The sequence below is a fragment of the Callospermophilus lateralis genome, chromosome X (assembly GCF_048772815.1).
Source record: "Callospermophilus lateralis isolate mCalLat2 chromosome X, mCalLat2.hap1, whole genome shotgun sequence".
Classification (NCBI taxonomy): domain Eukaryota; kingdom Metazoa; phylum Chordata; class Mammalia; order Rodentia; family Sciuridae; genus Callospermophilus; species Callospermophilus lateralis.
Genome location: NC_135325.1, coordinates 33,644,910 through 33,660,038, shown reverse-complemented (window position 1 = coordinate 33,660,038; position 15,129 = coordinate 33,644,910). Strand labels below are relative to the sequence as shown.

At 40.5% G+C, this 15,129-nt stretch overlaps 1 protein-coding gene across 1 annotated transcript; it reads right to left on the bottom strand.

Moving 5' to 3' along the window:
• Positions 1-2,195: 2,195 nt before the first annotated feature.
• On the bottom strand, positions 2,196-5,541 carry LOC143639434 (uncharacterized). The gene is made up of 2 exons (XM_077107590.1): positions 4,841-5,541; positions 2,196-2,989 (listed from the first exon to the last, which is right to left on the bottom strand). Exons 1-2 carry the CDS (start codon positions 4,906-4,908, stop codon positions 2,638-2,640), a joined length of 420 nt encoding a protein of 139 aa, XP_076963705.1. The 5' UTR covers positions 4,909-5,541; the 3' UTR covers positions 2,196-2,637.
• Between the last annotated feature and the right edge of the window lie 9,588 nt (positions 5,542-15,129).

The following is a 15,129-nucleotide window of genomic DNA, read 5'->3' as shown; positions in this document are numbered from 1 at the left end:
TGAAATCTGTGAGGCAGGCCTCTCCCTCCCCCTCCATAGAAACTGTGAAAATCCTGGGATTTTCTGAACTTGTTTTTTTTTTTTTTTAATCCACCTACTTATGTTTATGTTAAACTCAAAGGGCTGTTCTGGAAGTAACCTATTTCTGGAAATGGCCTGACTCCTCCTCCTCCATTCTAATTAATTCTCTAACTTGGGCATGTGGGACGGGGAGTACAAGTGATTTTAATTGAATTTTAGCTCAAAATTAGGGTAGTTAAAATTGCCCAAAGCACATTTTAGGTTCCAAATCACCAAGTGCAGGGAAAACCGCTACTTGGTTATATGCTAGATTGGCTGAATTTTGCACTTGTGTGATCACAAGATGAGTTTTGAGCAAACTGGTACTGTTAGCTCTTTCCCATCAACTACCTCCACTTTTAGTTTCTCTGTCTGGACCCCCTCTTTCCTTTTTAGCATGCATCCCTCCCTCAGGGACTTACAGTAACACCAATCCTTTGCTCAGAAAGTGAAAACTCTCATGGGATAAGGTGCAGAGAGAGGCTAATAGAGGTCATCATTCAATGAAGGAAGAACTCAAGAGATTCCCTTAAACCTCACCACTTAAATGTTTCCCAACTTCCCAAGATAAATGTCTCATTCATTACTATGCTTATTACCAAAGTGCCAATGAAACTGAGGCAAACTCATTCTTTCATTAACAAATTTTTGTTGAGCACTTCAGCTGAAGGTATACAAGGAAGACAAATAGCCTAGAAACAGCAGGGGAATTAAAGGAGAACTTGGCTGGAACAAAGAAGAGTTGGTACTTTTGCTCCAGTGGAGCATAGGATGCAAATGTGGGTGTGAACATGGATGAGGCCTGTGAGATAGTTTTGGGTCACATCAGGAAGGGCTTTGTTTGTCATTTTGGGGCATTTGGAACTTTATCTTGAAAATGGTGGAGAACAATTGAAATACATTAAGCAGGACAGTGACATGATCAGATGTGTTTAGCAAGCCTACTTGAGTAGTCACAGTGTGAACCATGTTGAGCAAAACTAAGGACATCATTAAGATAAGATTTGAATAAAATAAAACAATCATAAGCTCTGCACTCATGCCAAACTTGCCTTTTTTAGATTTCTTTAGGATACCCAGGTCTTTTTGTCCCCTCCCCTAGAGTTGTATACTGTTGTATCATCCTGTGGGAGTTTTATTTCCCCAAATCTTTACCTGGTGAATTCCTACTTAGCCTTTATGTCTCAGCTTAAATATCACTTTGTTGGGCCAACCTTTCTGGACTCATCTCAGTAAATTGGGTCTTCCATATCACCTTCAACCCTGTCAGACTATGTTCCCAAGGTGGCCTGTAATTTTCTTTCACTACACTCATAACTGGTGTGTGGTGCTGGGAATGGAAGCAGGCCCTTGCACATACTAAGCTTCACCACAGAGCCACATACACAGACCCTCTTATAATTTTTTTAAAAATATTAATTTATTCATTTATAGCTTAGATGAAACATAACAAGTAATTTTACTTATTATTTGTGAGATTGTTTATATAATTTCTGTCTTCCCTTGACCCTTTTTCCACAAGAATAGGCACACTATTTGTTGTGTACTTGTCTGTGTCCTCAATACACAGAATTGACACCGAGCAGACAGTTAATAAATATTCCTTCAGTGAATATATGTAGGAATGAATGAGTACACGCTTTTCTCAATAGGCATATAGTCCTCTATTAAAGAGGAAGGGCATTTTGCATCTGGGAGCCTACTGCTGGATCTAATGAGTGAATAATGTGAAAGACTGAAAATTCGTTTTGAAAACTCCGTGGGGTTCTCAACAGCATTCCTAACCATTTTCATCCTCCAGGTTATAGCTGAGTTAGTAGAGTTCCTGGTTCTTTTTTGGAGGGAGTGGGTACTAGGGATTGAACCCAGGGGCTCTTCACCATTGAACCACATCCCCACTCTTTTTTATATTTTATTTAGAGACAGAGTCTTGCTGAGTTGCTGAGAGCCTCCCTCTCTAAGTTACTGAGGCTGGCTTTGAACTTACACGTGAAAGCAATGTGACCACTACACTCAAAGCGATCAAGAGATTTTTATTGCAGCAGTGAGAAAGAGGAGGAGAGTTAGAGAGAGAGAAAGAAGAAAGAGAGAGCAAGAACCAGAGGGTGAAAGGGAGAGAGAGTGAAAGCGAGAGAGAGCAAGAGAGGGGGGCCTGGCGGGAGAGAGTTCTTATAGCCAAAATCTAATGGGGTCTCTGGGTCTGCAAGCTGCCTTGCTGGCATACAATGATTGGATCATACAGTAGTTGCTAAGGGTGTCATCTTCTGCCTTCAGGCAGATGGGGCAAGGGACAGATGTGGGTTTTCCATTGCACCAGATGGGTGGGGGTTCAGCCTTGAGTGGGGTTGAGTGTTCAGACTTGATGCAAACAGGTGATAAAGGACCAGACAGAGGTGGGTAATTACCCAGGTTATCCTGCAGCTAAATTTCATTCAGCCCACCCTGCAGACAACTTAGTTCAGCCTGCCCTGCACCTAACAACGATCCTCCTGATTCAGCCTCTCAGGCTGCTGGGATTCCAGGTATGTGCTACTGTACCTGGATGATTTCCTGGTTCTCTTTTGGCCCCCAGACCTCTCACTGAGGTTTCTCTAGCTTTTCTTTAACCTGAGTGTTGAGGGCCACAGCCGAGTCGGGATGACGCATGGCATTTTTGCCAGAAGTAGTGGTTGAGAGGTGACGCCAGTGAGTTCTCGCGGAGTTCCCGTTGAGTTCCAGTTGAGCTCTCGCGGGGATTCCTGGAGAGTTCCCATTGGTTGGGGAAGTGCCAGAGGAGGGATTTTTCCAGCTTCTGGTTCCTGGACAAGCCGCGGCGTGGCGTTCAGGAGAATTCCCGGGGAGCGTGTATGGAGTGTGCTGGTAGAGTTCAGAAATAAAGTTTGTTCCTGCTTCAGTGGCTCGTGATTTGTGCCCAGCCAGAATGCGGCACCTGAGAATGAAGAAACAGAACAAAACAAAACAAAACAAAAAAAAAAAAAAACATACACAATAAAATTTCATCTTCTGAGAATCAAAAAGATTTGAGGTGTACTTCAAGATTCATCTGAAGTTTCAGGTTGTCTACAAGTTAGGCAAAGGGTTGGTTTATATGGGATCCATTTAGCCATTCCCAAGCTCCTGTTCTTCTTCAAATTTAAGTTTCAATATGACAGGGGAGAGGTGGATTTCATTATGGCTCAAAAGCAGCACTAAACCTCAAGGTTCAAGATAGAAAAGTGGTGATAAGGAATCTGTGCTCCCAAACCTCATGACCAGGTGGATATGTCCCAGATTCTGACTTCCAGTAAACACTGCTCTTTCCAGATGTCTTGACATAATAGTAGTGAAAGGAAATCTCTCTCTCTCTCTCTCTCTCTCTCTTAATCTTCTCTATTTATGTATTTATTTACTTACTTACTTATTTACTTATTTTTTTACCAGGATTGAACCCAAGGGTGCTTAAACATTGAGTCACATCCCTAGGCATTTTTAATTTTTATTCTGAGACAGGGCCTCACTAAGTTGATGAGGCTAGTTTTGAACTTGCCATCCTCTTCCCTCAGCCTCCCAACCTGCTAGGATCACAAGCTGGCCCCATAGCATCCAACCTATTTTTTTTTTTTTTTTTTTTTTTGTGTGTGTGTGTGTGTGTGTGTTACTGGAGATTAAACCCATGTTTTGTGCATACTAGGAAAGTGCTCTGTCACTGATCTACATCCCTGGAACACTTCTTATGGACAGTAAAAAGAAATAACAATCTACCCACTTATTCCAGGCATCAGAAATCAAAAGTGAGAAAGAGGCATTCCTAGTCTTATCTGACTCAGTAGGATATTGTCAAGGATTTGTTTAGAGAAAGTGAGTATTCTTTTGTTTTCAAAGTTCCATATACCACCCACTATTGGTCTCAAGTGTTTGGCTTAGGTCCAAGTACTAGGTATTTTCCTTTTTAACATCAAAGTGAACACTGGCTTTGAGAGGAACACAGGGCCTACAGACCTACAGAGCAGAACAGCTGCTGAGTCCTTGAAAGAGCCTTTTTCTGTGTGGTATGCAGTGCTGGGAATGGGACCTAGGGCCTTCCACATACTAAACAAGTGCTCTATTACTGACCTATATCCCCCGTCCTTCTTTTACTTCTTAATTTTTAAATTATCTTTATGTTTAAAAATATTTGTTAATTTTAAATTATTTTTACATTTTTAAAAAAGATTTATTTGTTTCTAGTTTTCATTGACACATGATAATTGTACATATGTATGGGTTGCATACATGTGTAAAGATACATGTGTAAAGATCAAATCAGGGTAATTAGCATTTCTATCTCCTTAAACATTAATCATGTCTTTGTGTTGGGAAGCTTTGAGCTCCTCTCTTCTAGTTCTTTGGTTTTTAGTTGTCAATGGACTTTTAAATTTTTGTTTATTTATATGTGGTGCTGAGAATCAAACCCAATGCCTCACACATGCTAGGCAAGCACTGTACCACTGAGCCATAACACCAGCCATCTTCAGGAAATGTAGTTTATTAGGACAACCAGAAGGCCAGTGTGATTAGGGCAGAGAAGGACAAAAACTTGGCAGTAGCAAATGGTGTACTGTCGTGTAGTTGGTACAGTACAAAAATATCCTCATGAAGGGGGCCAGCCTGCATTCTGCCTGCTAAACCACATACACATGGAGCTATGTCCACCCAGAAGTGACACTTTTTCTAATTTGTCCACCTTGCCTGAATTTTCAGAAAGAGACCAAAGGCTAACAGCATCCTTTATAAGGCCATGCATGTTCCATCTCCCACTTACCATACGTCCTCATCCGGAACCTTCTCCCATTCTCTTCTTTGTGCTCCAGCCACACAGGCCTTCTGCATCTTTGGGACCTTTGTCCATTTTTACTTGTTATATTGGGTTTCACTATCATGAACCCAGCTCAATGTTTGGCATACCACGGAGGCTTGAGAAATGTGCTGTAGTGTCCAATCAATGAGGTAAGGCTGATTTGACTTCCTTTAAGTCTTCGCCTGAACCAACTGCAATTGGGTAAGCCTGCCCTGGTCTTCAGCTAGGGAGGCTGGCACAATGCCCATTTTCAAGTACTGGGAGCAGTGAACCTTGATACCTATGAATGGCAGAGACGGGGCACTTTCTCTCTCTGGGGCCTCTAGAATCTCTACGGATTGACAAGGTCACAGGACTTTTTCATATAGGCAATATTGATAGTGTTCTAAAACAGAGTTGAAAGCAGAGAGGAATGTGATTATTTCAGATCTTCCTCTACCTCAACATCCAGGAGAGTTTTCTCTGAGGCCATATCACAGCTCCAACAAGAGTTAGCCTATTGAAGGGGAATAATAGAAATCCACTGGCTTAGACAAAGGGAAACGAGGAGGGGAATAGGAAAGACTGTAGAATTCATCAATCACAACTTTCCTAACTTTGTATTTGTATACATGGTCAGAGTAAGTCCACATCATGTACAACCAAAAAAAGTGAGATCCTAAAGAGAATAAGTTATACTAAAAGAAGAAGTTATACTCTATGTATGTGTATTCATATGCATACATATATACTGATATATATTCTATGCATTCATATTCATACATACATAGGATATACATATATACACTCACATATACACTCTACTGTCATTAACAACTAAAAAGAACAACAACAGAAAATCCCATGAGCCTGAATTTCTGCAAAAAAATGATAAGTTCCTATTGCAACCACTTGTTTGACAGATATTTGTTCAAAGCCTACAAAAAATAAATAAGATAGGAATGATATTGGATTCTGTAAAGCCCATGCTTCAGCACCACATTTAGAAATCTTCCTGGTACCATCTTATGGGGGAACTGTGCCTTTTAAATGGGCTAAATTCTCATTGTCCGCTTCTGTAGCAACCTCCATGGTCCTAGGAGAGGGACTCTGAGGTCAGCTTTCCATGGGTCCAAATTTCAGTGTAGTCCACCATTCATGAGCTGTGTAACCTTGGGCCAGATACCTTTTCTGATTTTCAATTTTCTCACCTGTGAATAAAAATAACAACACTTACAGATTTGATATGAAGATTGAGATATAACATATAAGATGATGTAGCCCAATCAGTGCCAAGTCAATAAATATTTTCATAAAATATACCCTACTATCTTTGTCACCTTTTTTGCTGCTGTGACCAAAAGACCTGGCAAGAACAATGTTAGGAGGAAATGTGTTTTTGTGGGCTCATAGTTTCAGAGTTCTCACTCCGTTCTTCAGGACCCAAGGTAAGGCAGGGTATCATGGTGGAAGAGTGGGACATTGTACGAGAAGGGAGAGGAAGGGGAAGAGAAGGGAAAGAGCCCCCTCACCAAGGACAAAATATAAACCCCAAATCCATGCCTCCAATGACCATCTCTTCCAGCCTTCTGGAATGTTCCATAATTTTTTCTTTAGCCATTATTGCCAGAATTCCTATCTTCATCCCAGTGCCGGTGAAGACAAAGATAAAACCAATCTACAGCTTCTACAATAGCCATCACTGAACTGCTTGCAGAACTTGCCTGGACTATGTATCACTTGTATGCATTGTGAACTCACTTGTATGCATTGTGAACTATCTGTTGGTGCAGCGACTTGTGGTAGTGTTGGGGTATTTTTGCTGATGGTGTCATCGGTGGTACAATTTTTCCAAAAGGAGCCGTCAGTTGGCTTGGTGTATCCTCCTCCCTTCTGCTTGTGATGGTCATTCAGCTAAAATTTGGGGGCCAACAGAGGTGAAGCAAAGAACCTCACCACCACCACCCCCCCCGCTGGTACAAATACCTATCCACAGGTGTGGCTGTATGCTGGACCGGTAGTCAATGACGGGTAAGATCCAATTGCAATGGTACCAACCTAAGACAGGAGGCTGACGCCTTGAGGTCAGCTCATCCGATAACGGGTAAGGACCATATGTACTATTGGACAACCTAAGGCAGCCACGGTCCCTAAGCCACATGCTTGTTGTTTAAACAGAGAGGGGGAGATGTTGAGAGCCACAGCCAAAGGGGCCCCAGCAAACTTCCAGCTGCCAGCTGATGATTGGCTCACAGTGGCCCCAGCAGAAAGGGCCCCAGCAAACTTCCAGCTGCCAGCAAACTTCCAGCTACCAGCTGATAATTGGCTCACAGCAGCCCCAGCAAACTTCTAGCTGCCAACTGATTGGCTCCTCTGCGGTGGTGCTCATTGGGCTGTTTCCCCACCCTTTCAGACCACGGAGCTGCTCATTGGGGGACTTTTTTGGCTCCGCCCACGCAACCCAGTCAATCCGCCTCAAGAGCAGGAGGAGTGGGGGAGGTTGAGAGGCTTGTGGGAAGCTGGTGGCGGCAGTTGGGCTCTGAGGGAATTCCTGAAGAGCTCGTGTGATGTGGCGTGTGTGTTCTAAAAATAAAGTTTGTTTCCGCTTGACAAGCAGCTTGTGAATTGTGCCCAGCCAGACTCCGGCAATTACCAAGCTACTTAAATGGTAGAGTGAGTGTCTGAACCCAGGCTGTCTGGATCAGGGCCTGCATCCTGAACACCTGTTGAATGAATAGAGCTACAAGAAAACAAAATTATAATCATGTAAAAGAAGGATTCCATCATGTACGTGTACTTAATATGATAGCCACCGTCTCAAAAATTAAATACAATTCTATTCTTTGTAAATTTAATACAAAATCCCAGTTTGCCCAGCACGTTTGGTTTGAAAAGGGGAAAGGACAAATTAACCCACACTGTGCATTACAGGTTCTTGCTGCCCTGAGCATTTTGTGGTGACTGACCCATTTTGTTGTGCCAGGAACCCCTTTTGTTGTGCCAATAACCACCTCCTAAATTGTGATTTGTACCATTAGGTTTCTCACATGCTATCTTTTTTCTAAACCATGGAGGGCTGAAATATAGTAGATCCCATCCTACCCACCTACAACTCACACCTGCATTTCCACTCCCAACCCCAACAACAAGGTCATAAAGACACTTGGTGCCCTCTTCTGGGGGGTTGTGGTAGTAGCATACTTTGGGAGGACCAGGAAGCCATTTCCAGGAAATACTCATGTCAAATCCTATCAATTCTGGTGGTAAGAATGGGGGTCTTTTCCTGAAAATAAAAAGTAGACCTATTTATCCAGGAGAGTTTCCTGAAGTCTTGATGTGTGAAGAGATGGAATAAAGTTTCTGGCGAACTTTAGAAGGGGGATGAGCAGATATTTCCTTCCTTCATGCAGTTACATTTTACATAAAATTTAGAATTGCAGGTTATTAATGACAAGAATTTGCCCTTTGTTATGGTTCAATCCTGAAATGTCCTCTAAAAGCTCATGTGTTGAAGGCTTGGTCACAGTGCAGCAATGTGCAGAGGTGGAGCTCTTGGAAGTGCTTGGATCATGAGAGCTCTGATCCTATCAGTGGATTAATCTATTGATAGCTGAATGGTCTACTGTGAGGGGGTAGAATCTGCATGCAGGTGGGCATAGTTGGAAAAGGAGGTCACTGGGGACATGGCCTTGGGGACTATAGCTTGTCTCTTTCCTCTTCCTCCCTCTGTCTATCCTGAACAGCATTCCTCTGCCATTCCCTCTTGCCTAGATGTTCCATCTCACCTTAGGCCCACAGCAATGGAATTGGCTGAAATGTCTGAAACTCTGAGTCAAAATAAATCTCTTCTTTAAGTTATTTTTGTCAGGTGTTTGGTTACAGTGATGAAAGCTAACACCACTCATTGAAGATTATCTAGATGCGAGACACATTATATACATTACTTCATTTGGCTATCATCATAATTCTGGAAGGTAGGGAATATACCCAATTTACAGTTAAGAAAATGGAGATATAAAAAGGTTAAGCAACAGTCTCAAAATGGTAAAACCAGGAATTAAAACCCAAATCAACAGTCCCAAAATGGTAATGAGGCTGGGGCCAAAGAACAGTCAGTGTAGATAACAAATGATTGGGCCAGGAAGATGGGGCTGATTCAAAGGAAATAAAATGCTAATATTTCCAGAGCACTTCCCCCTCCTCCAATCTGTAGCCAAAGTTACCTGCCTCCAGGGAATTGTTCCTCCCAGCAAGGGGTTGTTAATGAGTAGCCCCTGGGTGGTCCCTTCCTGGCTGTACCCCTTGGTGGCTTCCTTGGGACCTTGGATCACTCCACCTTTCAGTCACATGGCAGGATGCAGAGGAGAATGAGAATAAAGGAAATCTAAAATCTATAAAAGAGCCAGGACACCTCCATTCCCTCAGGCACCAACTTGGACCTCCTCCTCTGCAGAGGATGTTCTATCCTTTAAATAAAACTTTTTTACTCTTGGCTCAGCATTTCTCAGGTGCTCAATCTTCCACACCAGGGAATGGGATCCAGATGTGATTTTCAACATCTCTGGTCTCAGTAGAACCAGGAATTAAACCCCAAATCCTGCTCTTTCCTGTGTGATATGTTTTATCTTTGTACTTGCTTTGATCCTGATTTAGATGCTGCTACTTAAAAGACATGGCTACTTAAAGGGAAATATTTCTGACAGGTGCAACCCCTATTTAAAAAACACTGAAATGGACAAAAAACATGCTCAAAACCCTACAGACCCCTCATTAGTTGTCCTGACAACCTATTCTTTTATCATTTATGTTGAATAGAAAGTAGGGTGCTTAAGTGGGTAAAAGGCAGAGGTCAAATGACAAAGAAATGTCAGGAGTCAGAAAAGGGGTTCAGATGGAAAGGAGGAATGGTGTGGATACTGAGGACAGAAGAGCCTCTTGGCTGCCCCTCCACAGCTCATAAGGCTGGAACTGTCGCATCAGGCTGAGTCTTAGCTTTGTGGGGTGTGCAGCTTGGGTCAAATGTAATCAAAACTAACCTACATCTAGTACCTACGTTATGCCAGGCACTCTTTTGAGTGCTGTATATGAATTAACTCAGTTAATCCCCACATAATCTCATTTTACCTGTTAGAAAATTGAAGCAGAGTTAGACTATGATTTCTACTTTACTGATGAAGAAACTGGGGCACAAAAAAAGTGAGTGAATTGCCCAAGGTCAAGCTAACAAATGGTGGAGCTGGAATTTAAGCTTAGGATTCTAGTTCCAGAGCTATATTGTCACACATCATGATATATTTTCTCTCCTAATATGTTATCAGTGTTTTTTCAGGAAACATTTACTTTAGGTATATATGTGTGTGCACGTGCTTCTGTTTGTTCTGAGATGCGATGGAAAATATATTCATTTTGGTGAGTCACTGACAAAAACATCTAAAAACTGTTACTCTACAAATAGCTTTGCTGAATTGAACACCTTCAACCTTACCAGAGACAATGCAAAAATTGTTCTTTAACACAATTGTTCCAAATTACATTCCTGCCAGCAGTATAAGATAATTACATATGTTCTTTCTCACTTTAAATTTAATAAGTCAGACTTTTATTGTACTGCCAATCTAGTAGATGTGGAATCATATCGTATGATTTTCAATTGCATTTTTTCTGATTTTTATTATATATTTATACAATTTTTGATATTCAGGGTTTGCCCAATGTAAATCATCTGATCTTATTCCTTACTTGTGTGTGTGTGTGTGTGTGTGTGTGTGTATATATATATATATAATTTTGTATAATAATAATGTGTACAGTACAATCTTCACAACAACTCTCTGAAGAAGCCAGCTATATAGGTGAAGAAGGCTGAGAGAAACCTTGCTGCAAGTCACCGACCTAATGGTTTGTTGAGCTAGTGTTTGTGTCCAGAACTAGAGGCACCCTAAACCTATTGCTATTCTTTTACAGTATATGTCAGGGCCTAAGATCAATTTAGAAAAAAGAGAAAGGAAAAAATAGTTTCAAACATGTAACCATAAGTCATGTGTCTAATTAGGCTTTATACAATTAGCATAGAGTATTTCCTTATGTCCTCACAACCATCTGTGAGGTAAAATGTATTGTCTCCATTTTATAGGTGAGGAGATTCACTCCCCAGAGAAGCCAAGAGAATTGCCTTGGAAAGGTTGAATTTCTGCCAATTAGAGGCAGGCTCACAGCCAAGCTCAGATCCATCCAATTACAGACTATGCTGCAGGAACCAAGATGGCGGGCCAGAGGGGGCAGCATTCTGTGACTTGGGACTCAAGAAGTGAGAATACTGCTTCTCTGCAAGGGATACTCCTGCTCCTGCAGTCACCATGCCTGTCCAGGGCCCCAGGCCTCAGCTCAGAGTAGGTCTCCCAACCTCTCGCCCACGCAGGACTACCTGGTGGCCAAGCGGGACCATTGGTGGCAGCACCTCCACAGAACTTTCAGCCACCACCCAAGCAGAAATCTAGGATGCTGCTCCCACACAGGACACCCAGCAGCTTCTCACATGCAGGAACTCCAGCTGCCACTCCCGTGTAAACCCTTATCTACCAACGTGGGGCTCCCCGGTTCACCGCCATCTTGGTACTCTACAGTGGTGCAGATAGGCCCCTTATGCACAGTCACCTGCCTGCACCTGAGAGTGTCACACAGGCTCTGAAGTCATCCAGCAGCCACACACTGCACACCACAGGACTCCTCTGAACTTCTTGTCCAAAACCATCACTGGGCTTCCCCCATCCAACCTGACACCCCACCTCTGAAAGCAGGCACCTCCATCTTGGGCCACCTTCATCACCATCTTCAGTGGGGGCAACTCCAAGTTTAGAACTCTGGCTAGCCAGGTACCCAGTTTCTAACTCCCCCGTCTCTCCAGCAGCTACTAGCCCAGCACAGTGACACCCTGGTTACCTTCACCATCCTAAGGGTGGAGATACAGCTAACAACAGATGACCCCACCTATTGGATGAGAAGGGAAGCAGGAAAGTTACTGATCTCCAACCAAATCAATCCCTGTCTCTGCCCTAAGAGTTTTTTTTTTTTCTCCCTCTATTCTCCCACCCTCACATCCTAACATATTGAAACCAAGTACTTTGCATGAATTAGAATTGTGAGGACTGGGACATCTGAATAGTATATTACAGTGTGTTGTATATTCTTTTTTGTTTGTTTTTTTATGTCTCTTTTTTCCACCAACTTCTACTAATTTAGCCTTTTTATTTTTCTTAATATATATGTTTGTTTGTTTTCAATACTCTACTGTCTTCCCACTTACTTCTCTACCCAAAGTTACTTCCTCTCTCTTCTCATACTACTAATCTTCCTCTTTAGATTTCTCTTTCAGTCTTCCTAACATACAATAACTCTATATCTTCACCTCCTATTTGCTCAGTATATCATCCTACTCCACACCCCCTGGTTCTTTGTCCACCATCAGAAATTGTAAACCCTGTTACAAACCTACTGAGTATACTGTAGATACTAATTGAATTCACCATCTCTGTACATTGTGACCAAACTGTGAAAGTCTTAATAGCAAACATTTGTTTTTATGGTGTGTTTTGTTTATATTGTGATCTATTAACATTGTCCTTCACCTCGAAGGAGAGGTATTGAAACCCTACAGGGGCACTATAAGCCTATAGGGTAAAAACGGTGGCATCTCAGATCCACAGTGCTAGAAGGGAAGACACATAAGCAATATGAAAAGACAAGGGAAGAAAGTGCCCAAACAAATCAAGATACTACATTATTAGAGTCCATGGCCAGCACAGCAGAAGAAATGACAGAGAAGGAGTTCAGGATGTACATAATAAAATGTTCTGTGAATTAAAGATGATATAAGAGAGCAAATACAGGCAACAAAGGATCATTTTGACAAAGAGATACATAAATAAATACAGGAAGCAAAATAGGAAGATAGAGGTTCTTAAAAAAAGAAATCCTTGAAATGAAAGAAACAATAAACCAAATTAAAAGCTCAGTTGAAAGCATCCCCAACAGACTAGACCACTTGGAAGACAAGACCTCAGACATTGAAGACAAAGTATTTAATCTTGAAAAGAACATAGACTACACAGTATAAATGGTAAGAAACCATGAGCAGAACTTTCAAGAAATATGGGATAGCATAAAAAGACCAAATTTAAGAGTTATTGGGATAGAGGAAGGCATAGAGTCCCAAACCAAAGGAATGAGCAATCTATTCATTGAAATAATATTAGAAAATTTTCCAAACATGAAGAATGAATTGGAAAACAAAATTCAAGAGGCTTACAGGATAACAAATGTACAAAATTACAACAGATCCACACCACATCACATTATAATGAAAATGTTTAATATACAGAATAAGGAGAGAATATTAAAAACCATGAGAGAAAGGAATCAGATTACATATAGAGGGAAACCAATTAGATTGTGTGCAGATTTTTCAACCCAGACCCTGAAATCTAGAAGATCCTGCAACAACATATATAAGCTCTGAAAGAAAATGGATGCCAACCAAGAATTTTATATCCAGAGAAATTAAGCTTTAGATTTAATGAGGAAATAAAAACCTTCCATGATAAACAAAAGTTAAAAGATTTACAACTCAAAAGCCTGCACTACAGAACATCCTTGGCAAAAAATACCCTACGAAGAGGAATTGAAAAACAATAATGAAAATCAGCAAAAGGAGGTATTACACTAAAGGAAAAGCTAATCAAAGGAGAAACCAAGTCAAGTTAAACACCAAACATGGCTGGGAATAAAAGTCAGGTCTCAATAATAACCCTGAATGTTAATGGCCTAAACTTATCAATCAAAACACATAGACTGGCAGATTGGATTTAAAAAAAAAAAAAAAAAAAAAACAATATGCTATCTCCAAGAGACTCCTCTCACAGGGAAGTACATCCACACACTGAAGGTGAAAGATTGGGAAAAATCATACCACTCACATGGACTGTGGAAGCAAACAGGGGTTTCCATACTTATATCAAATAAAGTATATTTCAAACCAAAGTTAATCAAGAGGGATAAAGAAGGATATTTCATACTGCTTACAGGAATCATTCATCAACAAGACATAACAATAATAAATTCATATTCCCCAAACAATGGAGCGTCTACGTTCATCAAACAAACTCTTCTCAAGTTCAAGAGTCAAATAGATGACAACACAATAATTCTGGGTGACTTTAACACACCTCTTTCACCACTGGATAGATCTTCCAAACAAAATCTTAAAAAAGAAAATATATTGCTCAATAGTACAATCAATAACTTAGACTTAATTGACATATATAAAGTATTTCATTCTTCAGTAAATGAATACACTTTCTTCTCAGCACCACATGGATCCTTCTCTAAAATACATCATATATTATGCCACAAAGCAACTCTTAGCAAATATAAAAAGTAGAGACACTACCCTGCATTCTACCAGGTGATATGGAATGAAATTAGAAATCAATGATAAAATAAAAAATAAAAGCTCTTCCAAAACTTGGAGACTAAATAATTCGCTAGTGAATTAACAATGGGTTGCAAAAGACATCAAGGAGGTGATTAAAAAATTCTTAGAGGTGAATGAGAACACAGATACAATGTATCAAAGTCTCTGGGACACTATGAAAGCAGTACTAAGAGTAAAGTTCACTGCATGGAGTTTATTCCTTAAAAGAAGAAAAAGTCAACAAATAAATGACTTAATGTTACATCTCAAAGCCCTAGGAAAAAAAAAGAACAAATCAGAAACAAAAGCAGTAGAAGACAGGAAATTATTACAGTCAGAGCTGAAATCAATGAAACTGAAACAAAAGAAACAATTTTTAAAAATTGACAAAACAAAAAGGTTGGTTCTTTGAAAAAATAAATACAATTGACAAACCTTTAGCCACGCTAATGAAGAGAAAGAGAGAGAAAACTCAAATTACTAACATATGTGATGAAACAGGAAATATCACAACGGACACTACAAAACTACAGAAGATAATTAGCAATTAATTTGAAAACTTGTACTCGATAAAATAGAAAATATCAAAGGCATTGACAAATTTCTAGAGTCATATGATTTGCCCAAATTGAATCACAATGATATACATAATTTAAACAGATCAATTTCAAGAAATGAAATAGAAGACACCATCAGATCCTACCAAGAAAAGCCCAGGAATGGATGAGTTCTACAAGACTGTTAAAGAAGAACTAATACCAATACTCTTCAATTTATTTCAGGAAAAAGAAAAAGAAGAAGCACT